A 26,312-nucleotide genomic window follows, 5' to 3' on the forward strand; every position below is an offset into this window, starting at 1 on the left:
TCTGTCAAGACTCAGATGACAACCTTTTTATTTTCATTTTTGGAATTCAGTGAAGGAAACAATGGAGACGAGGAACAATTTAGTAAATAACTCTTGGTCTGATCAAGTAAAATATTTGGAAAAGGGAAACCATAAAGAGAAAAAAAATTTTTTTAATGAAAAAGGAATTTAGCACTTCTTTTCACGGGTTAACCAGTATTAGCCATAGAGATATGCAATTATTGCCATAGAGACAGTTAAAATAGGACTGTTTTTCATATTCACACAAACTCATAGTAACATCCTTCTAATTCAGTTGAACAGCAAAATCAGAAAGATGGCCTGTGTGTGACAAATTTAGTGATTCCAAATCCTTATTGCATAAACCAGTAGAGGCCAGACATACACAAATGTTGCTTTTAGTTAGCTTTAGGTTTTCTGTTTCTATTCCGGTCTATAAATGAGCCTATCAGAGTCTGACGTTACTGTTTCAAACAGAACAATGAAGTCAGACTGAGAAGACCTATCATTCCAGCATCATATATATATATATATATTCTTTTTCAAATCCTTTCCCATTTAGTTATTGCAGAATGTTGAGCAGAGTTCCCTGTGCTCTACAGCAGGTCCTTGTTGGTTACCTATTCTACATACAGCAGTGTGCACATATTCGTCTTTTAGAGGCAGTGTCTCAGGGCACTAGGAAGCCATTACGTCTCCAGCATGGCCCTGTGCTAATTTGAAAGCCTTTCCCTGACTAGAATCTTCCCCCTGATCTCCAGCTGATGGACTGAAGCAAAGCACTGATCCCTTTGGGCAAAGCTCTTTACAGCTTCCAGAAGGCACAAAAGGGACAGCAACTTCTTTGCCAAAACTCATGTTCTTTACCAAGAACAGTTAAAATTCAAATCCAGAATGTTTGTGGTTAGGACACGAGTGAAACCCAAGAAATCTCAGTCTCGTTCTCACCAGACATCTTAATTTCTGAAACTGTGGCTTTCTGTCTCAGGGCAGCTTTTACCATCTAGTCTAACACACAAAGATGTAGCCCTAGGACACACTTCTTCATCATCCCTGTAACATGCCTTTCATACTTTCAACTTTTTTTAAACATAATTTATTGAAGTGTAGTTCATTTAAAATGCCATATTAATTTCTACTGTACAATCAAGTGACTAAGTCCTACATATATATATGTATGCATATGTATATGTATATACATAAATTTACACTTATATATTCATATTTTCCATTAGAGATGATCACACCAAGCAAAGTCAGACAAAGACAAATATCACATGATGTCACTTACATGCGGAATCTAATATACAACACAAACTATCCTTCAGGCTTTAAACTCTTCTTTCACAGACACGCACAGTGATGCTAGAAGCCAGCTTGTCCTCTGCTTTTCCTGTTCCTGCTTCTACACTGCTGAGTATCCCTATGATCCTATATGTTGTACATTTCCAACTGAGCTTTGTGTGACCTCATTAGATTTTTTCAGACAATGAGCATTTTCCCAGTAAATACAAAAATCCAAAAGAAATCCCAGGACTAGGCCAAAGATTTGGTCTTCATCTGGGCATTCTCTCCTGGACAGTTACTGAAGGGGTGGAGAATGAATGAATGACAAATAAGCTTACGAAATTTTCCCCAGCCAAGATATATCATAAAAGATTCAGAGAAAAAGCATTATTCAAGCATCCTTTAAAATGTGAAATTGGTCAGAAAAACAATTTTGAATTTTCTAATAAAATAGAAATATATGAAAATGATACAGTAAAAGAATACAAATGTTAGGACTCATTTTACTTTGATGCATAATAGAGACTGTATGAGTAAAATTCCCCTAGAATCATATCAAAAGCTACAGTGAAGTTCTTTATATAAAAGAAATAGGTTAGAATGTGGTTGGCTGAGCAAGATAATGCAACCAATCCTTAACTTTCAATTACTAAGATGCCAAGGGATAAAAATGCATCCACTCTGAACGGGAAGCACTGATGAGATCACACTGCGTGGGTGCCCTTAACGCTCTGGTAGCAAGGCTGCATTGGGAGCATTTGTGAAAGAGTTAATTTGGGAAGCACTCTAATACTAGGGATGCTTTACCAAAACATTTCCTGGAAAGCCTGAGGAATAAAAGTAGAAATAAACTAACAAAACATTTTCCTATGCATTGTACTCAAATGGCTCCACTGAAAAGAGTTCCTTAGAATAACAGTCACTTTATGGCTAGGGAATTTTCATTAAAATGTATAGTCAGATAATGTATATATAAGGTATTATAAGAAAGGAGATATGCCAAAGTAGCAACATGCTGACTCTCTATTCTTTCTTCTTGAATATATACATCTTGTTAATAGTCTTTTGGAATAGGGTAGGGATGGTTTGGGAGTTTGGGATTAGTACATACAAACTATCATATATATAGGATGGATAAACAAGGTCCTACTATATATCACAGGTAGCTATATTCAATATCATGTAATAAACCATAATAGAAAAGGTTCTATTCTTTCTTAATGGTAAATTAAACCAGGATAAAGAATAGGTATGACAAACTGAGACAGTGTATTAAAAAGCAGAGACATCACTTCTACAACAAAGGTCCATATAGTAAAAGCTATGGTTTTTCCAGTAGTCCTGTATGGATGTGAGAGTTGTAATACAAAGAAAGCTGAGCACTGAAGAACTGACACTTTTGAATTGCGGTGTTGCAGAAGACTCTTGAGAGTCCCTTGGACAACAAGGAGATCAAAGAGTCGATCTTAAAGGAAAGGAGTATATCTTAAAGGAAATCAACCCTGAATATTCATTGGAAGGACTGATGCTGAAGCGGAAGCTCCAATACTTTGGCCACCTGATGTGAGGAGCTGACTCACTGGAAAAGACCCTGATCCTGGGAAAGATTGAAGGCAGGAGGACAAGGGGTGACAGAGGATGAGATGTTTGGATAGCATCACCGACTCAATGGACATGAGTTGGAGCAAGCTAAGGGAGAGAGTGAAAGAGAAGCCTTTCGTGCTGCAGTCCATGGTGTCCCAAAGAGTTGCACATGACTTAGCCACTGAACAACAACAAAAGTAACAGATGCTATTAAGATCAGGACACCACATGAGAGATTTATAGCATAGCAGTAGTCAGGACTAGAGCTAAGAGTTGGCACAGCACAGGGACACTGGGGAAAATGTTTAGGATATCTGGGTTACTTGAAATGAGAAAGAATAGTTATTAACAAGGTTTTCTAGTTTGAGTTTTTTCAGGGACAAGAAACATTTTAAAATGACTTCATGAGTATGGATATATAAAACAGATCAGATAGATAAACCTGGAACTATGTAACTATTATTATATGTAACTATGTAACTATGATGTAACTATTTTCACCTCAGTTAACTTATAAAAGAATACAGTTCTACTGTTAATTTGAAACATAATCATATGATAAGAATTTTCTGTGTTAAGGTCCACAGTTATGAGAGTATTACTACTAGAAAATAATATTTTTTTATTTGGAGAGAAAAAAGTGCCTTGCAAAGACCTTTCCAACTCAGATAATAAACTTATTTATTTTTCATGTTCCAAAAAACTTTTTAAAATTACAAAGTACTTGAAGTAAGATGGACTAACAAGTTTATGGCTGGACTTAGTTGATTCATAAGTGTTCTTTCATTCTTGAGGTCCCGTGACTTTATAAACAGAAGAGAAAAATACAAAAATGGTAGGAAAGGTAGAATTTATTTAATATGTTAACTGGCAACTCAATCTGACAGCTTTAAAAAGTCATCTTAAGGAACAGCTTCATTCTAGATTTTGACCAAGGATTCAGAGGTTGTAATGATGACAGAATGCTGATGGCTTCAACGGGTAAAGCTGCTTAAACTGTAAGAGCAAGTATTTGTGTCGGCCTCAGGAAGCAAGAGTACGTGAAAAAGAAACAGCATGGCAGCTAAACAACCTCTGTTATATATCTGAAATTTGCTAAGAGATTGGATCCTAAAAGTTCTAGTCTCACACACACACACACAAATTGCAACTGTGGTCATGAATGTTAACTGAAATGATTACCTTAATCATTCCATAAGAAATACACATATCAAATCATTATGTTGTATACCTCCAACTGATACAATGTTATATGTCAACTACATCTTAATGAAAACAATTTAGGAAAAAATAAATCAAACAACTTATTTTGGATCCTAAACTGTAGAGACATTTACATGGTCATTGAAGTAAGTTTTAGATGTTTGGTTATAGTACAGATTTGGAAATCAACTTGTCTTATTTTTGTTGTTGGGTTCTTGGAGACACAATGGAGACATTTCCTTGACTGTCTCTGTCACACCCTATTTCTAACTGTCAGGACACTTGATCAGATCAACCATTGAAATACCTCCAGCATCTGACTTCTGGCCTTATTTCCACTGGCATCAGGTCCAAAGCACAGAGCTCTCTTGCCTGGCCTATTACAATAATTACCCTCCCATCTCTGCATGTCCATTCATAACCTCGACTGTCTCCATAAGTCAGAAGGGTCCTTTCAGGACAGGCATCAATCTGGTCTGGTTCTTCGGCTCAGATTCTTTGGTGGTTTTGCATCTAGTTCAGACTTACGGTCAAAAGCCCTCCAGGGTCTGGTCCTCAGCCCCTTTCTGACTCCAGCTCCTCCACGGCCCCTCTGTCAGCCACCCCCCCCCACCCCCCATCACTGGCCTCCTTCAGGCTCCTAAGATGTCGAGCACAAGGACACATCAGGGCGTCTGTACTTATTCCTTTTGCTGGAAATGTTCTGTCACCACAGGCCACCACGCCTCACACACTCAGGGCATCTCTTCAATTAGCCCTTCTCCACCGTCCACCCCCTCCCCTCTCCCCTTTCTGACCCCTCCTGATGGATTCCTTTACTTGTCTTCATATCACTTAGTATCACTGGGCATGTTAGGCGGTGCTTGATTGACCTCTGTCTCTGCTATAAAACACAGGTTCCACAGAACAACAGCTTCATCTGGTCTGTTCACTGAGAAACCCCCAGAACCTAGAACAGAACCTGACACTCTCTTAATGCCAATTAAATCTACGAGTTATTACCAGACTAGTATACTGAGACTAGAGAGCATCTGAAGGGGTTTCAGTTGGGTTGAAAGGAGAGCATGAAATCCCCAGGAGCACTAGGTCTTTCCTGCCACTAGAAGCATCAGGCGTGACCTTTTCTCAGCAGCCTCCCCAGACACTCACCCCCAACCATTTGTAATAATTGGATCATAGAAAATGCAATAAGGTAATTCCTATTAAATGAAAAATTTTGTTCAAAGAACTCAATGCTGCATATCATTCCAAACCACAGTTTTAAAAACAATGTTTGAACTATCTATTTTCTCAAGGAAACTGGTGTGTTAGCATCATTAAAACAAACAAACAAACAAAAAAAGGCAAGTATTTTTAGTTTGTTCTTTCTGACCTAAAGAAACACATACCACATGCTTCACATGTCTAGCAAGAAAAAGTGTAGTGAGCCAGGCAGATGAGGTAGAATCTGACGCTTTCAGACTCAAGTCTAGCTGACTTAACCAACATCAGGTGCTACACATAAACAACCAAAAAGATGTTAAATTATGTATTTTTCAGGCTTGGTGTCAACTGACTACAGGCACCTGTTTTTTCAAAAAAAGAAAGCGAAACAAGTGATGGAGATGTACAAACAACAAATGGAAACAGTGACAGGAAAATAAACCTAGAAAGAGAAGCCACTTTATTCTTATAATTACATCATCAGATTGAAGGTGGGTTTCTCAATGGAAGAACAAGATATTCTACTAAAGAAATGATTAAACTTATCTGTGAGTGTAAGATGTAACATAGATGTGATGTTGATGAGACAGCATTGTGGGGAGAAAAGAGATGCCAAAATTGTATTATGCCATCCTTGAGATTGAATTTGGATTCGATTCCAGGATATATCAAGTGTGAATGCTCATTATGAAAAGCCCAGTGTCTCGTATTTCTAAACCAAGAATAGACAGCAATATCTAGCTTGGCAAAGAAAAGTGTCTTAACGTTAATGTTTTAAAGGCATTGGCCTTATTGGATTAAAAAGGGAAAATGGAAACTATACTTTTCAGAATATTCTCTTAGGGTGTATATAGGAGTGACTTCTGAAATTCCTTAATAAAGCTAATAATTATAACATATATTTTGAGACTTTTTAGCCTAATAATATTCCTTTTTTATTTGATATTGCCAACTTTGAATAGTTTTGAAAGAATAGCTGTGAGACAGTGGTGAGTAACATTGATCTGTGCAAAGTAAATCCTTAGAGATAACTGTATCAGAATGTTAAGGGTGAATCCATTTCCAAGCTAAAGAGCTTGGAAATATAGTTCTTGTTCATTGGGTATGCACTTTTCCTGCAAAACTGTTATGTTACACCATCAGCTATCATGCAAGATGTTTCTTAATTCTACTGTTCTGAACTTTATTAGCAATTCATATTAACTACAGTATTCATTTTGACATGTTCTCTGTCTCCTGTTAATTACATGACATTGATTTTCTATTGTCTTTTTCTGGAACATTTTATACTGACTATCTCTGACTATTCTTATTCTGACACCAGTAACCATTCTTTGTTTTTTTTTATTTTCCCTGTCGACACTGATTTCTGTCCAATAACTTAGATGATTTCCTTTCAGTATAATGTGTAAATCTTATCTGAACATAAAGTATATTTCTTAACCTGGTTTATTACTATACCTACTTTTCCAGGTGACAATATATTCTAGAGATCTCTCCATACTCATACATAGAGATACTTTTTATTTGGATATAATTGAAATATAACATTAGTTTCAAGTGCACAACATAATGATTCAATATTTTTATATTTAGTGAAATGATGACCACAATAAGCATAGTTAACATCCATCACCACACATAGTCAGTAGTACTCTTTCTGGAGAATCCCATGGACAAAGGAGCCTGGAGGCCTACTCTCTATAGGGTTGCAAAGAGTCGGACACGGCTGAAGCAACTCAGCACACACGTGCACATACAGGTATCATCTTCCTTCTTACCCTCTTCTTCCTGTTCTGAGAATTGAAAAAGCTTCTTTGGCCTCAACTATCACTCCTCAACATTCAGAAAACTAAGATCATGGCATCTGGTCCCATCACTTCATGGGATATAGATGGGGAAACAGTGGAAACAGTGTCAGACTTTATTTCTGGGGGCTCCAAAATCACTGCAGATGGTGACTGCAGCCATGAAATTAAAAGATGCTTACTCCTTGGAAGAAAAGTTATGACCAACCTAGATAGCATATTCAAAAGCAGAGACATTGCTTTGCCAACATGGTTTTTCCAGTGGTCATGTATGGATGTGAGAGTTGGACTGTGAAGAAGGCTGAGCGCCGAAGAATTGATGCTTTTGAAGTGTGGTGTTGGAGAAGACTCTTGAGAGTCCCTTGGACTGCAAGGAGATCCAACCAGTCCATTCTGAAGGAGATCAGCCCTGCGTGTTCTTTGGAAGGAATGATGCTAAAGCTGAAACTCCATTACTTTGGCCACCTCATGGGAAGAGTTGACTCATTGGAAAAGACTCTGATGCTGGGAGGGATTGGGTGCACGAGGAAAAGGGGAAGACAGAGGATGAGATGGCATCACCGACTCGATGGACGTGAGTCTGAGTGAACTCCAGGAGATGGTGATGGACAGGGAGGCCTGGTGTGCTGCGATTCATGGGGTCGCAGAGTCAGACATGACTGAGCAACTGATCTGATCTGATCTGATCACTTCTCTGCAGTTGACTAACAAGCGTATATAACTGTTGCTTCTCTACCAAAGCCTAAGACTGTTAAGTAGAAAGTTAGGCATGAGCAAGGAGGGGTAGCCTCGCAGATTCAAGCTGATCTTTAAACCCCATCTCAGACAGGTCCCAGTGCAGTCCAGGAGAGCTCACAGATACACTACAAAATAACCAGATTCTGTTCCAACTCAGGTATAGGTGCCCTAGGCATACAATCTAACCACAGGGCCTTCTCCAACTCCAGGACATGTGCTGCTGTGTTCTCCAGTGACCTTAGACAGCCAGGAGCCAATTAAGCATTCATAAATATTCCATATATACATATATCTTATATGACAGACTGAATTATGAGAAAAGCATGCACAATAGAGCCTGTTGTTATGTAGCTTGTAACTGTCAATCCAAATGGTCAGTCCACACCTGCCTAGATGAATATGTAAAAGCCCTCTCTTGAAAACCCCCATACCTCATCCTTCTCAAGCCAGTGCCTCTCTTGGCTTGGCCCGCCTCTCCCTTGAGGTGTTCTTTCTTTTCTTTCCTTAATAAACTTGTTTTTGCCACATGTAAGACCTCAGATTCTTTGCGTCCTTACCAAGAGCCAAGATCCACAAAGGAGGATCCTCGTTGACCTTCCTAAAACTGGTAACAAGACTAAATTTTATTTTTCACTGGAGAGGTATCTTTGCATTTAAACACTAATATGTAAAAGACATTCTCAAATATTTGTCGAATGAATAGGATTCCAGTTCCTTCCTTCTTTACGACACTTCATTCAGTTATGGAATGCCATTGTTTCTACCTTCAGAGACTCAAACCAGTGACCACGTTTTGGGTTCTATTCTAATTATCTCCTGCATGGAGATATTATAAAAATATTATTTAAAAGGATATTATAAAAAACCTTCTAGTCTTCAAGTCATTCTCAATTTCAACAAATTCTATTGCTGCTGTAACTGTTGTCTCTCCGGGGCACAACTCTTGCATCTGGCCGAGCCTCAGGAGCTCCCTATTCTCTTCAGAACCAGAAACTGTCTTACACCAGGCCTCAGCAGGCTTCTCCAACTTAGTCTCATTTCCTTGACTTCCGTAAATGGGCATCTTTATCAAAATAGACCACTTAGCCTCTAAACACTATCTCAACTTTGAGAACTCTATTCTGTTTTCACTAGAAGAACATTCTGGAATGTCACCACCTCCTTGCCATTCACTGTCCCTCAGATTGCTACTCTGTCAACAATCTAGCCATCCTTCACGGTATACTCTAAATGAGTCTTTCTTTAAGAAAATTTTCCAATTCTTGGCGAGGAATAGCATCTCTAGGAATGAATCACTGTAACGTTTGGTTTACAAGACACCACATACCAATGTATACTTGGTATTTTATTCATCTATGAAATCCTTTTAGGGGCACAACTAGACTGCAATACCCTTGTAAGATCATTCATACATTTTAATGATGTGGATCATTGAGGAAAGGCTTTGCTTAAGAGATAAATTCTTTTCATTTTTAATTGAACACAGTCAGTAGACTGCAACATGCCTCACATCACTGATCATTGAATTCAGTTTCGTGAACACAATTCAGGTTTTATGTCCAAAATTAAAACAAGTAACTTCTAAAGAATAGGGTATTCTTACCAATAAATAAGGCAAACACAAGATGTTCCTTGAAGTGATTATGGAAATGACTAAAAATATAACAGGAAACTATAAAGCAGTCTGCAGTGACTTGCATGCAGAAAGTGAAGAGGAACTAACGAGCCTCTTGATGAAAGGGAAAGAGGAGAGAGAAAAAGTTGACTTAAAGCTCAACATTCAGAAAACGAAGATCATGGCATCTGGTCCCCTCACTTCATGGGAAATAAATGGGGAAACAGTGGAAACAGTGTCAGACTTTATTTGGGGGGGCTCCAAAATCACTGCAGATGGTGACTGTAGCCATGAAATTAAAAGACGCTTACTCCTTAGAAGGAAAGTTATGACCAACCTAGATAGCATTTTCATGATCTGATGCTTTTGAAGAATTGATGCTTTAGAACTGTGGTGTTAGAGAATACTCTTGAGAGTCCCTTGGACTGCAAGGAGATCCAACCAGTCCATTCTGAAGATCAGTCCTGGGTGTTCATTGGAAGGAATGATGCTAAAGCTGGAACTCCAGTACTTTGGCCACCTCACGCGAAGAGCTGACTCATTGGAAAAGACTCTGATGCTGGGAGGGATTGGGGGCAGGAGGAGAAGGGGACGACAGAGGATGAGATGGTTGGATGGCATCACCAACTTGATGGACATGGATTTGGGTGGACTCCGGGTGTTGGTTTTGGACAGGGAAACCTGGCATGCTGCAAATTCATGGGGTCGCAAAGAGTTGGACCCGACTGAGCGGCTGAACTGAACTGAACTGAACTGAGAGCAGTTGGAACGCACGCACTTGCCCTCTCACTCTGGTCACGTGAGACTGCACACGCCCTGTTCTGTCTGGGACTGCAAACAATGTCACATCTCCTGCTCAGTGACTGGCTTTATGCCTCTGGCTCCAAGAATTCTAAATAGTTCTGAGTCATGAGTTTGACTTTCATCCCCAAATTCTATTTTCTACTATAATAAATATGCAAATGCTAAAAGAATGGACAGTTTCAAGAGAGAATGGTTAACAAGGCACAGGGGACCTGAGGCTGAAGTATGAGAAGAGGTTTGATTTGACCATAGGGAGATTCCAGAAGGTTTTTCTGAGAGGCATTTCAGGAAAGTGATGAAACATGGGGCGGAAAGGAAGAAAGGAGAAAATGTTTGAAGAGAAAGGGTAAAAAGTCAGTTTAAACTCCTCAAGTCATATTTTTCTTGAACAAAAATAACTTTAATGCAAATAATAGTAAGATATAGCCACACTGAGGTAACTGATAATAATAATATTTAAAAAAATATTTAAAAATTCAGAGTTTTACTCAAAAAAACCAATAACTTACCTATTCAGTATATTTAGAACATATACAGTATATTTAAATATAACAGTTTAATAAACTGAGGCATACTAAAATTTAAGTCTCTTTGTAGACATCAATGTTTCATATTCATTGATTTATTCAGTAATTACATAAGCTATTTAATAGTGTTTACTAATTGCTCACTAAATTTTATTCATTACAATTTATCATTTATCTACTTTAATGTCATACTCACACATGACATACAAAAAATATTCAATTACCTTATAAATTCATTGGCTTAACATCTTTGTTCATAGAATATTTTTCCCGTCTTATGTTAATAAACTTCTTCTTGAGGTCACAAGTCTTTTGAGAAAGTGATCAGGGCAAGGGACCAGTTCCCTCCCACAGTAAACATGCTACATTTATACGAAAAAGTTCACAGATTTTTAGCATGTAAGAGCATTTCAGTTATCAAACATTGTACAGGTAGGGACACTTTTCAGATAAAAGGAGCTTCAAAAGTTTTCATGTGAATTATTTCAGAAGAAAGTCTAAATCTTTCTAAGACATGTCAGTCATTTTCCTGCCATCTTAATCGATTACAGGAACTTTTATCCTGATAAACAGTGCTGCTCCCACAGGCAGTATCGGCTCCACCCTGCTAATTTCTTTCAGAGCTTCTTTTTTATCATCTCAGCTATTCCATTTGCTATGTATGTGATCCTAACAGCACCATCTCTGCTCCTAAACTCTTCTACCTAAACCGGGAACCAGGAAAAACAGAAATACTGAACCTATATTTAAAGTTGAAATAAACTAAGCTATCAGCAAGGTTCTGAGACTCTTAATCATATGGTCTTTCTTTTATATGTGGTTATTTAACTCTTTTTTTGAGCTTATCTCTATTCCCAGAAAAGTGAGGAGGCTGTGCATACTGGCTTTATTTAAAAAAAAAAAAATTGTAATCTCTGAAAACATGATCTTTTAAAGTTCTTTGTGGCGTCTTACTCTAACACACTAAACAAGAATAGCCAGAAGGAATAAGCAAACTTTATTAATTACTACTTTATTTTTCACTAACATGCTGTGTGTGTGTTTCGAGGCCTGCTGGCATGTGTGTTTAGGTTTCATGTTGAATAATTAATATTTGGACTTAGGATATAAAATGAACGCTAACTCACACATTTCACAATTTGTCACTGCAAATTATTCTCTCTGGTGTCCTTGTTGTAAAACATTGGACATACCTGACTAGACAGTATGGTCATGTTTTATTTATATAGTAGTATCAAATATGATAACATGAAGAATATGAATAGTAAGTAATTATTATTGGTATCCTCCAACTTGATATAACTGGGTTGTGATGGCTAATTTTATGTGTCAACTTGACTGGGCTAAGGGATGCCCAGGTGGCTGGTCGAACAACATTTCTGGGCGTGTCTGTAAGTGTATTTCTGAAACAGACTAGTATTTGAATCAGCAGACTAAGTATAGATCTCCCTTACCAATGCAGGTGGGCATCATACCATCCACGGAGGGCCTGAATAGAACAAAAATGCAGAGGAAGGGAGAATGTGCTTTCTGTTTAAGTGGGGACATTCATCATCTCCTAGCCTTAGACTCCAGCACTCCTGATTCCCAGGTCTCTAAATTCAAACTGGGACTTACACCGTTGGCTTTCTTGGCTCTGAAGCCTTCCGGTTTGGACTAGAACAACACTGTCATCTTTCCTGGCTTCCGGCTTGCTCAGAACTTCTCAGCCTCTGAAACTGCATGAACCAGTCTCCCAAAATAAATCGATTTCCATGTACCTACATATATTCTACTGATTCTGTTTCTCTGGAGAATTCTCACTAATCTATGGATATTCTTTGGAAAAATCTTAAATATTATTGAGGATAACCTTCTTCTGGTCATCAAACAACAGTAAGTCAGTTCCTGTGCTAGTATTTGGAACAATAACAATGAATAAAATCTCTTCTGGCTAGTGTGGTAATTGGGGGATATTTACGCACAGGACATAACCTTTTCTTATATGGACAGTCAGTGCTGTATAAGTGAGCAGAAGGCCAGACAACCCCACTGTCCTTACAAAAGGCTGAAGGCAATATAGGACGATATTGGTTTTATTTGCAACATTAAACTGCTTTGAGTTACCATGCTTAATATACTTCTTTAATAATGATAAAGGAAGTAGGTGAATCTAGGTAAAGCTTAATTTTAATACAAAAAATACACAAAGTTTTCAAAAATCTATTTTGGGAAGTCAAAAGAAACGTAAAGAGGAATAAACATCTGCAACTGATGGCTATTTTTGGAATTTTTGTTGTAAATAATACAAGTAACACAGGGAATTTGACATGCTACTATTCAAACAGCCTAGTTACTAGACTCTAAGACTGGCTCTATTTTTAAAAGTTTTCTTCCAAACACATTTTGAATCAGTGCCATGTTTTGATCTGATAATACTTTTAGTCAGTAATGCATTTTAGAATTAGATGTTAACATTTACAAAAATCAAGAAAACAATAGCTCTTTGCTTTTACCCTTTATTTTTTTTTCTTTGTAAATTAGTTTGCAAATTGTCCAATTTTGCATAGCACACTTCCTGGTTCCTTCCTCCCGTCAAAAGTCACCGTCCTTTAGATGAGTGGTTCCATCTTGAGTGATTGGCAACCCCAAATCTCTGGAGGGTTTTCCTTTCATGTGCCCCCAATTCACAGACCAACATGTCACCCTCTTTTCCCAAAGACATTACCTTTCCTCTCTTTGCCCAGATGCTTTTGAATGGATATTTAATTTGAATTTTCTCTCATTTCTGAATTCATCTTACTGAAAAGATACAATTTTCAGACTCTTTTTTTTTTTCTCATTGCTCATAGCAACGACTGCTCCCTTCATCCTTGAACCAGCACAAGATGCTAGACATGCACTCTGGGGAGAAGTCTGGGGTCTCCACCACCTCCAGAAAGTGGACTAAGACATAAGTCTAACTCATAAGACATAAGTCTAAGCCTGGGTTCGATTCCAGGGTGGGGAAGATCCCCTGGAGGAGGAAATGCTAACCCACTCCAGTGTTCTTGCCTGGAAAATTCCATGGACAGAGGAACCTGGCGGGCTACAGTCCAAGATATCACAAGAGTCAGGCTAGACTGAGCAACTAACACTTTGAGTCTCTTTCTAACTCATAAGACCCTGAGCTGCATAAAGATGGCCTAAGGGCAGGGAACCTTCTCCAGACCTTTGAGTACTCCACTATACACGTTCTTCTCAACTGAAGAATACTGCCAGTAGTCAACCATCCATACCTGTTACAAGTTGAGGCTACCCTGCTGGAAGATATCTCAGAGTCAAATGAGTCCCTGTAGTTCTAAAGGACCTTCAAGTATAGAATGAACCACCATGCCATAACCATAAGGAAGTTATGTTCTATATCAGTTGAACGCCCCTAGTTGATCCCTCTACTAAGTTAGGTCTCTTTCTGATCTGCAAACTAAAACTTTCAAAGCTTGTGAATACGAATGTGAGCTAAGATATCTGGATTTAAGCACATCATCACCTACAGTCAGGGGTCTTTATGTGAAGACTGCAAAAACATGACAAGTGAAAGAAAACGAGAGTCCCAGTAACGTCATGAGAGGAAGCTTTAAAGAAACAAAACTGTAAACAGTGCTGCGATGAACACTTGGGTACACGTGTCTCTTTCAACTCTGATCTCCTTGGTGTGTATGCCCAGCAGTGGGATTGCTGGGTCTTATGGCAGTTCTATTTCCAGTTTGTTTGTTTTTCTTTTTCCAGTTTTTTAAGGAACCTTTAAGCCAAGACAGGGAAGCAACCTAGATGTCCATCAGCAGACAAATGGATAAGAAAGCTGTGGTACTTATACACCATGGAATATTACTCAGCCATTAAAAAGAATCCACTTGAATCAGTTCTAATGAGGTGGATGAAACTGGAGCCTCTTATACAGAGTGAAGTAAGCCAGAAAGAAAAACACCAATACAATATACCAACACATGTATATGGAATTTAGAAAGATGGTAACAATAACCCTATATGTGAGACAGCAAAAGAGACACAGATATATACAAGAGTCTTTTGGATTCTGTGGAAGAAGGCGAGGGTAGGATGATCTGGGAGAATAGCATTGAAACATGTAAATTATCTTATGTGAAACAGATTTCCAGTCCAGGTTTGATGCATGAGACAGGGTGCCCGGGGCTGGTGCACTGGGATGACCCAGAGGGATGGGATGGGGAGGAAGGTGGGAGGGGGGTTCAGGATGGGGAACACATGTACATCCGTGGTGGATTCATGTGAATGTATGGCAAAAACCACTACAATACTGTAAAGTAATTAGTCTCCAATTAAAAAAAAAAAGAAACAGAACTATAAACTTGTATTCACTCAACACATACTATTTAGGAAGAATATTTCTTTGCTCTTGCAGGTTTTCTTTTAACCATAAAGAGAAATGTGCCATTCAGTTAACATAACTGCTGGAGGCAGCAGCAGCAAATGGACCTGTGGTTTTGCTTCTCTGTGTAATGTCTCCTTATGGGAGACAGTGTTCTAGGTGGCTAAAGGAGGAAAGATGCTTCAGTTTTACCTATGCTAACATTACGGATCTACTACAGAGCGATCTGAGAGACACATGGTGTCCAAGGACTCACTCAAGAAAACTTCAGCGGCAGCAGCACTGTGACAACGACCCCTAAAGGTCTCTCAAATGTCATCCCACCCCCATGGAGATTGAGCACTCCCATGGGACACCCAGCAAGAAAGTGGCTCCTCATCTTTGAGAACAGTGTTCGGAAGCCCACGAAGGTTTATTCTTTATATAATCACACAGCATATACTATATATTTTCAACATGAGATTGGACAGTAATAAATGCTTGGTATATTTCTGTGCAGATAAATACAAGTAGGCCTATGTAAATGTATACATACACACATATGCGTGCAAGTGTGTGTGTGTATGTGTGTATAACACATATGTTGCTTGGCCCATAGAAAAATCAGACACGAAGTATCCATAATATATTATCCACATTACTCAAAGATATAGCAATAGGTATGACACATAGAAATATATGGCTCAGATACCTGCAATGATTTTTTTAAATTTCAGTAAGATTTTGGGAAAACATCCTATTTCTTACCTACATTTCCAGTCATTAAGTATGAATTCTGAAAGTCCATCATCCCCATTCCAACAATGTGTATAAAATCTTCAATCACCTGCATTAACTCTATCGAGCCTGGATAAATCTACAAAAATAAACAAAGGTTAGATGGAATAAAAAAATCTACATAATAGAAAACATAACTCGAGTTAAAAAATGACACATGAAATCATAAATCAGCTCTGATTTATTTGAACACGTTTCTACAACTAGCAAAGCTGTAAGTTTTGTTACTTCTTAAATTTATGTTTATTAATTTTATTTATTAATTTTTAAACCATCTAATAGTTGTATTTCTTGAACTAGTAGTTGAGAATGATAGCAAACATCACACAACAAGAACTCTGGAGATGATATGATATCATGATTGACACTTCATAAATCTAAGAGACTCAAGAAATCTAAAACATTGTACACTTAGACGTAGCATGTCTTCACTTTTGATGGGCTCCTTTCCTCACTTAATTACAACATAGAACAACCACAAACATAGAACAACCTCAAATAAGAAATTTGAGGGCATTTTACATTTTCTTCTTCTTTTTTTTTTAACTTAGGATCTACATGATGAACCCTGAGAGAAACAAACCAATTATCAATACCATCATAAATATTTACATACTGTGAAGTTCACTGCAAAATAACTATCTTGGGAGAGCCACATTTCTAATAATTATAATAGCCACTGTATCAATAATAATGTTGGCAATACTTGCAAGATCGTAACAGCTCTAGTGTAGGTATCTTACACGTACATACACAAGATACCCAACACCAGACACTTCACAACCCTGGAAACAGATGTGTGTTTGCTAACAGATGACCTGATTCTGGCAATAGCTCATAACGAGTGGAATGTGAGGTCCATTTAAAAAGACACATGAATTTTAGCATGTGTAACCCATCATGCTGAAGAATTCAGCCCACATTATATAACCATATTAAAGCAGAAAGTCTTTTGAAGTTAGGTTCATTTCTTTTAGTCATTCAGCTTCACTGCAGCTTCTAGCCATAAAAAAGTCAAGTGGATTAGACAGTCTTAGTGGCTTCCTATTTGCAAAAGCTTCTGCAGAAGGACACTCTGATTAGCAGAAAGACATGTTGGGCAGGGTGGCCAGTAGAACGGTATGTATATTTTCAGGAGCTGTGGCTGCACCAATCCAAAAATCAGACACTTCAAATGCATTATAGACTTACATATAGCTGAGGACATGAACAATGGCATAGATGTATGGCATAGAGAGCTGTAATTTTTTTTAATTATGGGAAGATTTGGGGAGAAATGCTATTTCATTCCTACAGTTACAGTCATAAACTATGAATTCTGACAGTTCATCATTCCCATTCCAAAAACGTACAGGACATTTCCATCAGCTCCAAACTTCCTCCTGCTACTGCATTTTTCTTCTGTTTTTGTGTAGGTGTATGTGTCTGTGAGTATGTGTAGTATGTGTAAACACACATTAAATAGAAAAGGCTTAATTCTCCCTGTTGAAAATAGAGAAGAGACTCCCTCTGTAATTAACCCCTTGCTCTTCTCCCTTTTCTTAGGAGCATTTACTTTAGAAAATGTTGTTGTTCAGTTGTGTCTGACACTTTGCAACACCATGGACTGCAGCACACCAAGCTTCCCTGTCCTTCACTATTTCCCGGGGCTTGATCAAATTCATGTCCATTGAATCGTGATGCTATCCAACCATCTCATCCTCTGTTGCCCTCTTCTTTTGCCTTCAGTCTTTCCCAGCATCAGGATCTTTTCCAGTGAGTCAGCTCTTTACCTCAGATGGCCAAAAGCATTGGAGTACGAGAAAATGAATAACTGTTAGATCCTTTCTATGTCTTCTTTGCCGCTAAGTCACTTCAGTCGTGTCCGACTCTATGCGACCCCATAGAGGGCAGCCCACCAAGCTCTGTCGTCCCTGGGATTCTCCAGGCAAGAACACTGGAATGGGTTGCCATCTCCTTCTCCAATGCATGAAAGTGAAGTCACTCAGTCGTGTCCGAATCTTAGCGACCCCATGGACTGCAGCCCACCAGGCTCCTATGTCCATGAGATTTTCCAGGCAAGAGTACTGGAGTGGGGTGCCATTGCCTTCTCCTGTCTTCTTTGAAATGTATGTAAACATTTTTGAAAGCTAAATAGCTTCTTCCCAACTTAAAGAGCCAGGGATGTCTCTCAGTGGAAAGTGGTCATCAGGGAAGGCAGGGCTCTATCTTGCATTGCTTTTGGGGGTGGGAAGGATCCTAATTCAGAGTTGCAAAAGTGTCTGCAGGCATTAAGATACAAGAGCTTATTTTTTCTCTAGATAAAGTCAATTAAATAACAAGATGGTCATCCCAATTATCAAGTGAATTTAGGATGAACTGCCTGACAAATGGTATTAAGCTACTGCTAAGTCACTTCAGTCATGTCTGACTCTGCGACCCCATAGACGGCAGCCCACCAGGCTCCCCCCGTCCCTGGGATTCTCCAGGCAAGAACACTGGAGAGGGTTGCCATTTCCTTTTCCAATGCAGGAAAGTGAAAAGTGAAAGTGAAGTCGCTCAGTTGTGTCCGACTCCCTGCGACCCCATGGACTGCAGCCTACCAGGCTCCTCCATCCATGGAATTTTCCAGGCAAGAGTACTGGAAAGTCCACTTAAGCAAGAACTAGTTACTGTTTATCTTGAGGACAGAGTGTAATGACTTGCATCCGGTTTGGCTGTTTGAAAGGGTGAAGTTACTCTGTATCTTTTAGTGAATTGCCAGTGATGCACACCACATTCTGGCTTAATGCTTGTTCAATAATAAAACTTTCTTTGTCATCTACCTTTGGGGAGAGGTTTTTCTAGGGTGGCAGCAGATTTTGTTTGTAGCAGATTTTGCTTTGTTTATATTTTCCAAACAGATTTCAAATATCATAGAACAAGGGCAGATATATATTTTTTTTCTTTTTTTTTTCCTGTAAAGGGTCAGAGAATGGCTCTGTGGGTCATGGAGTGTCTGTTGTTCCAACACCCAGCTGTGTCCTTGCTGTACCAGAGCAGCCACAGATCCTGTGACTATGCTCCCAAACTATTTACAAAATAGGTGTCAGGCTGGATTTGGACCAATGGTCACAGTTTGCACACTCCTGTAGAGACACACGAGCTTTCAATACAACAAAGAAATGCCAGTCACAATATCATGATTGAAAATGACCCATCCATTCCAACTACTATCTTGATCTATAAAACAGTGCTATGTAAAATGCAGCCTTTTTCCCCCTACTCTAGTATCCTGAGGTTTGGGGCTTCCCTGGTGGCTCAGGTAATAAAGAATCCACCTGCATGAAGGAGATGTAGGTCTGATCCCTTGGTTGTGAAGATCCCCTGGAGAAGGGAATGGCAAGCCACTCCAATATTCTTGTCTGGAGAATTCCATATACAGAGGAGCCTTGCAGGTTACAGTGCAAAGAGTTGGACATGACTGAGTGACTAGCATATATACTGTGGTTTTAGTAGGATGCTTTAGCTAAACATAACGGTCCTTCATAACTGGGGCTGATGTCCCATAAAAAAATTCTGAAATGACAGTTTATTGTCCAAAAGTGTGAATTCTTGATGGCAAAACCCTTCTGACTTCAATATTTACCATTTTATGAAGCTAGTTTTCTAAGTGCACCCAGAGCTATGTTTTATTGAGCTATTCCTCTAAAATAGATGAACAATTCTCTTTGTAGATTTTAAACAGCTCTTATTTTCAAAGAGTTCACCCTTAGTGTCAAAAACCTGCAGATTCTTTTATTATGTGGGTGCATTTATGACAACACTGCTACAAAATAGTTGATTTATTTCAAATAGTTGTTTCAAAGAAGTATTATAGATAATCACTACTGAAAATATATTTAAAAGATAAGAATATAGCTAACTCAAAATCACAAGTAAATAGGGAGATTATGAATTTAGGATTTTCCATTGACAAAAGGTTCTGCCACTGTTTGTTGATTGTTCAAGTTGGGATCTCATCATAAATAATACCATCTGATGAATTGTAGTCTTCTTTTAAATAGGGTAGTATTCATTTGATCTAAATATATCCATAGTGAATAGTCACCAGAATTCTGATGCACTCAGTCTTTGCAGTGTATTCTACTGAGAGACACCATTTTCTCACAGTGAGTGAAGGAGGCTCGCCTCTAGAAGGAAGCCAAGGGCAAGTATATAATTCAACTTAGTAGGAAAAGATAGATTTAGGGCCTTAGACTAAGCAGTGATTTTTTTCTTTTTTCTTGCTACAGCCAGAAGCACAGCACGTGTACCTGATAACGAGGTAGACCATGCTGGACTATTTTTAGAGTTCCTATGATGGTAGAAATAGTGAGCTTTACTGCTGAAGGCCCAGAGCATGATTACAAAAGGAAAAGCAGAGAGAAGAGCCCCCCTGAACCTCAGTAAATACTCTCAGTTTCAATACTGCATTGCTGTCTTAGATTTTTTAACAAGGGTCAAGCATCAACAGAAAACTTAAAGACATTTAACATTCAGTTAAGTTAAATTTCCACAGGGTTTTTAAAAATATGCTTATTCTCCCTTCGTTAACTTCTAACTCACTTTTTCTGTGTTTAAGAAAAAATATTATTAACCATGCGTCAGTCAGTATGACACAAATGGCATTTTTAAAATAATAACTAAACTGATAAGGCTATTTGCTGCAGTTACAATGCTTAAAAGAAACAGAAAAAAGCAGAATACATTTTTTTAAATAAGAATTCATTTTTACAACTCTTGGTGTTGAATCGAAACACACATCTCTATCCGTAATTCAGATTACACATAACATTGCAGTAAATACAAATGATTTTAACTAGTTAGTTAAACTAAACCCCACAGTTGAGTTTGCAATGTCTCCTTTTAGATTTGTTGTTTTCCTATCGTCTGTAGACAGGAAAGAAAATGATGGCTGAGCTGCACAGGCATTATCTGTTAATACCTCAAAGTTAGATATTAAATCTACACTATTTTTTCACATTTTAAATATCATTAATTCCATAGATTGTTATGATAAAGGAGGTTACTTGTTTTTTCTAAATTTAGTATGAAACAACCTAGAATGACTTAAAATTTTCATTTTATGCTCTTGGAATAGCAAGCCATTCCTTTTTTCACAGATTAAGAAGCTTGATCTAGCCACTTTCACTTTAAGTTCTGAAATAACCTGGTCTTACCTGCTGTGCATCTTCCCATTTTTCCTTGTTGTCTTCATCGAGAAGGTTGCTAACTATTTGAAAGAAGTTCTGTAAATTAAATTAGAAAAGAGATTTAATGTTACATGAGGGAGTATACTTGCTGACAACATCTATTTGGACTGATAATGCGCCGAAGGTCTAAACACTTGGCCATATTGCTTGATGACACCAACATACTATCCTGGAAGATCTCTGAGGATTCCCTCAAGATCCTGGGATTTCCAGTGACCTTCCTACATATCTATCCACCTCAGAAGACATCAGAATACGTACAACAGTTCTTTTCTCTCAGTTATTTGTCCCTGATTCTGCTGTCTCATGCCATCATATGATTATTCCTTACAAAGAAGCCCTCTTTGTGAGCACCTGTAAGACAGCTCCATGTTTGTCTGATTCAAGTGGCCCACTTCCCTGGGACCCACGTTCGCCTCTCACACAGCTGTGTTGAAGGGCAAGACAGTGAAGGCACAGCTGATGAGTGAAGCCTTCCTCAGTGGACCCTGGCGCTGCCCTTTTTCCTGGCTATATTAACGGTTACAACCACATATCATAAAGATGGCATGCAACTTTTCAAGTTCCTGGTATAGAAAGCACTCAGTAAATCTTGGTTCTTTCCAAATCCTTGCTTTTGATTCCCCTGTCCCTTGCAGCAAGTCAGAACCAAGGAAGGAATGGTCATGTGGTCCTGGGGATGTTCCAAACCCTTGCCCTCCTCCATGTCCCTGATGACCCGCTGGAAACCCACTGATGGCATCGTGTCCTGGGAGTGCTCACCACTAGTTTCAGAGTCCCCTTGCCAGGCAGGCAGGCACCTTGCAGGGTTCACTTTCTGTGTCACACAGCCACGTGGGCGGCGTTAGTGCCTGGCACCTACACGAGGGGTGTTTACCAAGGATGGACCTCCCCTTCCTCTCATCCTCTCCCTGTCCTCAAAATAAGAGGCCAGGAGAAGAAAACCAGAGTGCCAGTGACAGGGGTCACGGGAGGCCCAGGAAGTGTACAGTGAACCTGCGATGTCTGTGTAAAGCAACACGGATGGTGGTCCGTGCTGCTTCGGAGCCCACCTTTTCCAACTAGTCTGTCTGGAGTTAGCAGGATCGCTGCCTCACTGATCCACTCAACACATTCGCTTGGGAGAGGTCTCCCTTTGCGGGGTGTGGGGTGAGAGCCAGAACTTTTTCACCTCCTTAGCCCTCCTTCCTCTCCAGCTGGCTTTTCAAAACAGGCCTTTATTCAAATTCTAAATAAATTCACCTGGGTGTTTTTAGAAGGAAAACAAAGCTGCTCCATTTCCTCCTGTGCTCTGAATCTGTTAGTATCTATATTTAATTGCCCTATTTGTGCTATTTATTTTAATGGTTCCTGGCAATCACATGGTTGAAACATGTTTTGAGTCACAGCCTCAATAAAAGTTACAGAATATTTTATGCAACTCTTGGGGGGAGAAAAAAAAAGGCAAGTCTGTGTGAGACCAGTTTTCTAATTCATTTAACCTTTTTGTACTACCAGCCATTTTTTCCACTTAAAATGTTCTGGTTGGAGTGATAACATTTTAAGAGCTCTGTCCACTGAGTTGTAACTCTACATAGGAGCAGAAAGAATTAACCTTCAGAGTTCTCAGATTGCCTGTGAACTCAGCAGGGGACGTGATGCTGATGAGACAAAAGTTGCAGATTGTATCTCTGTTCACACCAGTGAGCAGAGCTGAGGTCCATGACCGTGGTTGTGTCTGAGCCCCTGCCAGCTCTCACACAAAATTCACCCCGCTTCTAACGAGGGTGCCACACGAATGGGAAGCAATTTGTGCAAACGCATCTCCATTTCTGGGAAAGCATTTCACAGAACGTGTTTTATTAACAGAGAGGGTTAGTGACTCTGTGCTGTATGCCAAGGCCAGTGCGAGCACACGTGATTCCTTGATCAAAATGATAAATTCAGAGTTAGGTTTTTCAAAATCACCAGAGAGCATAATGTAAAAAACACAAATTTTTAAAATATACGTTCAAGCAAGCTGAGAGTCTATGAAAGGCTGTTGGACCACTCTCCAAAGCCAGTAAACAGTACTGGACTCTATCGGCGAGGGGAAATAGCACAGACTAAAGCTCTCCTTCCATCTTCCTGTGGCTTAGATTTGGAAACGGCCAGTTGTGGGGACATGCCGGTCACTGGAATTTTCACTTTCATGCATTGGAGGAGGAAATGGCAACCCACTCCAGTGTTCTTGCCTGGAGAATCCCAGGAACGGAGGAGCCTGGTGGGCTGCCGTCTATGGGGTCGCACAGAGTCGGACACAACTGAAGCGACTTAGCAGTAGCAGCAGCAGCAGCATGTCACAGGGGCTAAGTCAGGACATCCCAGGTGAGGGGGTGAGTAGGCATTTATGGGGATACTGAACTTTTCCGGTTTCTTAGTGTATCTTCCTCACATGCAATGCCTTTTCCACAGCAGGTGGTTAGTAGGAAATAACAGAGTTACAAAGTCAGTATGCCTGCATTTCTGCAAGACTCAAGCATCATTCCTTTAAGTTGACCCTGCTCTAATCTGTCTCACAGACACTGGGGAAGATGTATGTGTATGGAATCTGGAAAACTGGGGAGAGACAGACATAGAGAATGGATATGTGAATGCAGGAAAGGAAAGGGGGGATGAGTTGAGAGTGGTGTTGACATATATACACTACCAGGTGTAAAATGTTAAACAGCAAGTGGGAACCTGTTGTCTAATACAGGGATCAAGTCTGTGCTCTCTGATGGCCTAGATGGGTGGGAAAGGGAAGTGAAGGGCAGTCCATAAAGGAGGGGATATATGTACACATACAGAGGATGCTAATAGCTCAGTTGGTAAAGAATCTGCCTGCCATGCAGGAGACCCAAGTTCGATCCCTGGGTTGGGAAGATCTCCTGGAGAAAGGAGTGGCAACCCACTCCAGCATCCTTGCCTGGAAAATCTCATGGACAGAGGAGCCTGGTGGGCTACAGTCCATGGGGTCGCAAAGAGTTGGGCATGACTGAGCAACTAACACTTACTTACGGCTGACTCATGCTGTTGTATGGCAGAAACCAACACAACATTATAAATCAAGTATACCTCAATTTAAAAAAAAATATAAAGGAAAAATGTATTTCAATAGATCAATTCACCTTGACCTCTGCTCAAAGACCAGTGTGAGAGAACAAGGCAAAACCAAACAGAACAGAATTCCTAAGAGGGGACTCATAACATTTAGGTCACTGGATTGAATTTTTGAGAAAAATATAAAGAAGCTGCCACAGCAGCAGATACGCTCCTTGTAGTTTTTTTTAAGAGTGCTGCTAACTGTGGTCAGATCGCTCTTTTGATGAATTATGGATCAAGTCCCTTAGCCCCGGAAGTTCGTCTGACAGTGGGTTTCTGTTTGGTTTTGATCAAGCTCTGATCTCTATGACTTACACCAATTTGAAAATTGAGAGTCCTTGGCAGAGTCTGAGTTTGGAGCTTGAACTAGCTGACCTAGTTTAAAATTCCCCTATTACTTATTACTTGTGTGGTTATGGTCTTGTGTGGCCCACCACCGCTTGCCTTCTCTGTAAGGCAGGGATGCCAACAGCTGCTGGGGAGAGCACTTGCAAAGCTCAGAGCTCATTCTCCACACAGTTATCGGACACAAGCTAAGTACTCGATATAAGGAAGCTTTATGATTTTATCCCCTTGGTGCTTTCTTTTTTATGACTGGCTGCGTGATTTGTATTTACAGCCACATTATGGCCCGTGATTCGTTCAGCAGAAAACTCTCCTTCCTGCCCTCCCCTGGGAGGGGTTTCAGAGTTGTGATGGTGAGACACCCACCGCATGCCAGGCCCTGTGTGGGCACCGAGTTCAGGAGGCAGGACTCTGCTTGTCCTGGGCAGGAAGTATTCTGAAAATCAGCACAAGGAATGCACGTCACAAAGAGAAGCGCTGATGTCCCTGACACATTCAAAGTGCAAGTCCTAGATTTAGCCACATGAGACTAAAAGGACACTCGCTTTTATAGAAAGCAGTAACTAACTAATTCTTTGCTCTTGCCTGTCTGGCTTCCACTTGACAAATTTCTTAGGGACTATCTATGATTTTCTACAAACATACTGAAGCACATCTCAGCACATGGCTTTAGCTGAATTCCTTAGAGAAGGAGAGCTGTAGATGAGGCTCCTGATCTGAATATCTGAGCCATGGGAAGCATGTTCTCCTCCCTTCAACCCAGCAGCAAATGCCTGAGCACTGAGCCACATAGATGGGCCTGAAGGAGTAAGAGTTAGTTAGCAGAATGGAACAGTTTCATGGATTGTGGTGATCCAACTAGAAATATAAGGGGATTGTAAGAAAAGCTTCAAAGACAAGCAGGGATGCAGGGACACTCCACTAGGATTGAGATAAACACCTCAGGACAGTCGTCTATCCTCAGTCCAGACAGCAACTGCAGGTCTAGTGTGATCCAGCCCCCTCCTGCCTCTTCACCCTCTCTTGAGCTATCCTGCCCCCAACTCTCTCTACTCCAGGCTCAGTGGAATACTCAGCACATCCCAAACATGATTCTACCCAGCCTCTGGACCCATACAATGTGGCTCCCTTTCTTCAACCATTTTGCTGTCTGTTTGTTTACTCAAAGAGCCGTTTTTTTGTTTCCTTTTTTTTCCCTTGCCCTCCACACATATTTTACATGCCATTTCCTCAAAAAGGCTTTCAGATCACCACCACCCCCTAAAGCACATGAGGTCTGCATAGGCTCTTTATTCATTTTTTTCTGATTCAGTTCACTTCAGTTCAGTTCGGTCCCTCAGTCGTGTCCAACTCTTTGCGACTCCATGAATCACAGCATGCCAGGCCTCCCCGTCCATCACCATCTCCCGGAGTTCACTCAGACTCATGTCCATCGAGTCCATGATGCCATCCAGCCATCTCATCCTCGGTCATCCCCTTCTCCTCCTGCCCCCAATCCCTCCCAGCATCAGTCTTTTCCAATGAGTCAAATCTTCGCATGAGGTGGCCAAAGTACTGGAGCTTCAGCTTTAGCATCATTCCTTCCAAAGAAATCCCCGGGTTGATCTCCTTCAGAATGGACTAGTTGGATCTCCTTGCAGTCCAAGGGACTCTCAAGAGTCTTCTCCAACACCACAGTTCAATAGTATCAATTCTTCGGCGCTCAGCCTTCTTCTCAGTCCAACTCTCACATCCATACAT

General features: G+C 39.9%; 1 protein-coding gene across 1 annotated transcript in view; it reads right to left on the minus strand.

Annotated features, from left to right (window-relative positions):
* ADGRB3 (adhesion G protein-coupled receptor B3) overlaps window positions 1-26,312 on the minus strand; it is an 898,087-nt gene that overhangs the window by 434,229 nt on the left and 437,546 nt on the right. Inside the window, exons 12-13 of the mRNA XM_069599501.1 lie at window positions 21,093-21,161; window positions 15,883-15,991 (exon numbers count right to left, since the gene is read on the minus strand). Of these exons, the coding sequence (XP_069455602.1) occupies window positions 15,883-15,991; window positions 21,093-21,161 (178 nt within the window). The remainder of the gene's footprint in view (window positions 1-15,882; window positions 15,992-21,092; window positions 21,162-26,312) is intronic.

The sequence above is a fragment of the Ovis canadensis genome, chromosome 9, assembly GCF_042477335.2.
Source record: "Ovis canadensis isolate MfBH-ARS-UI-01 breed Bighorn chromosome 9, ARS-UI_OviCan_v2, whole genome shotgun sequence".
Classification (NCBI taxonomy): Eukaryota; Metazoa; Chordata; class Mammalia; order Artiodactyla; family Bovidae; genus Ovis; species Ovis canadensis.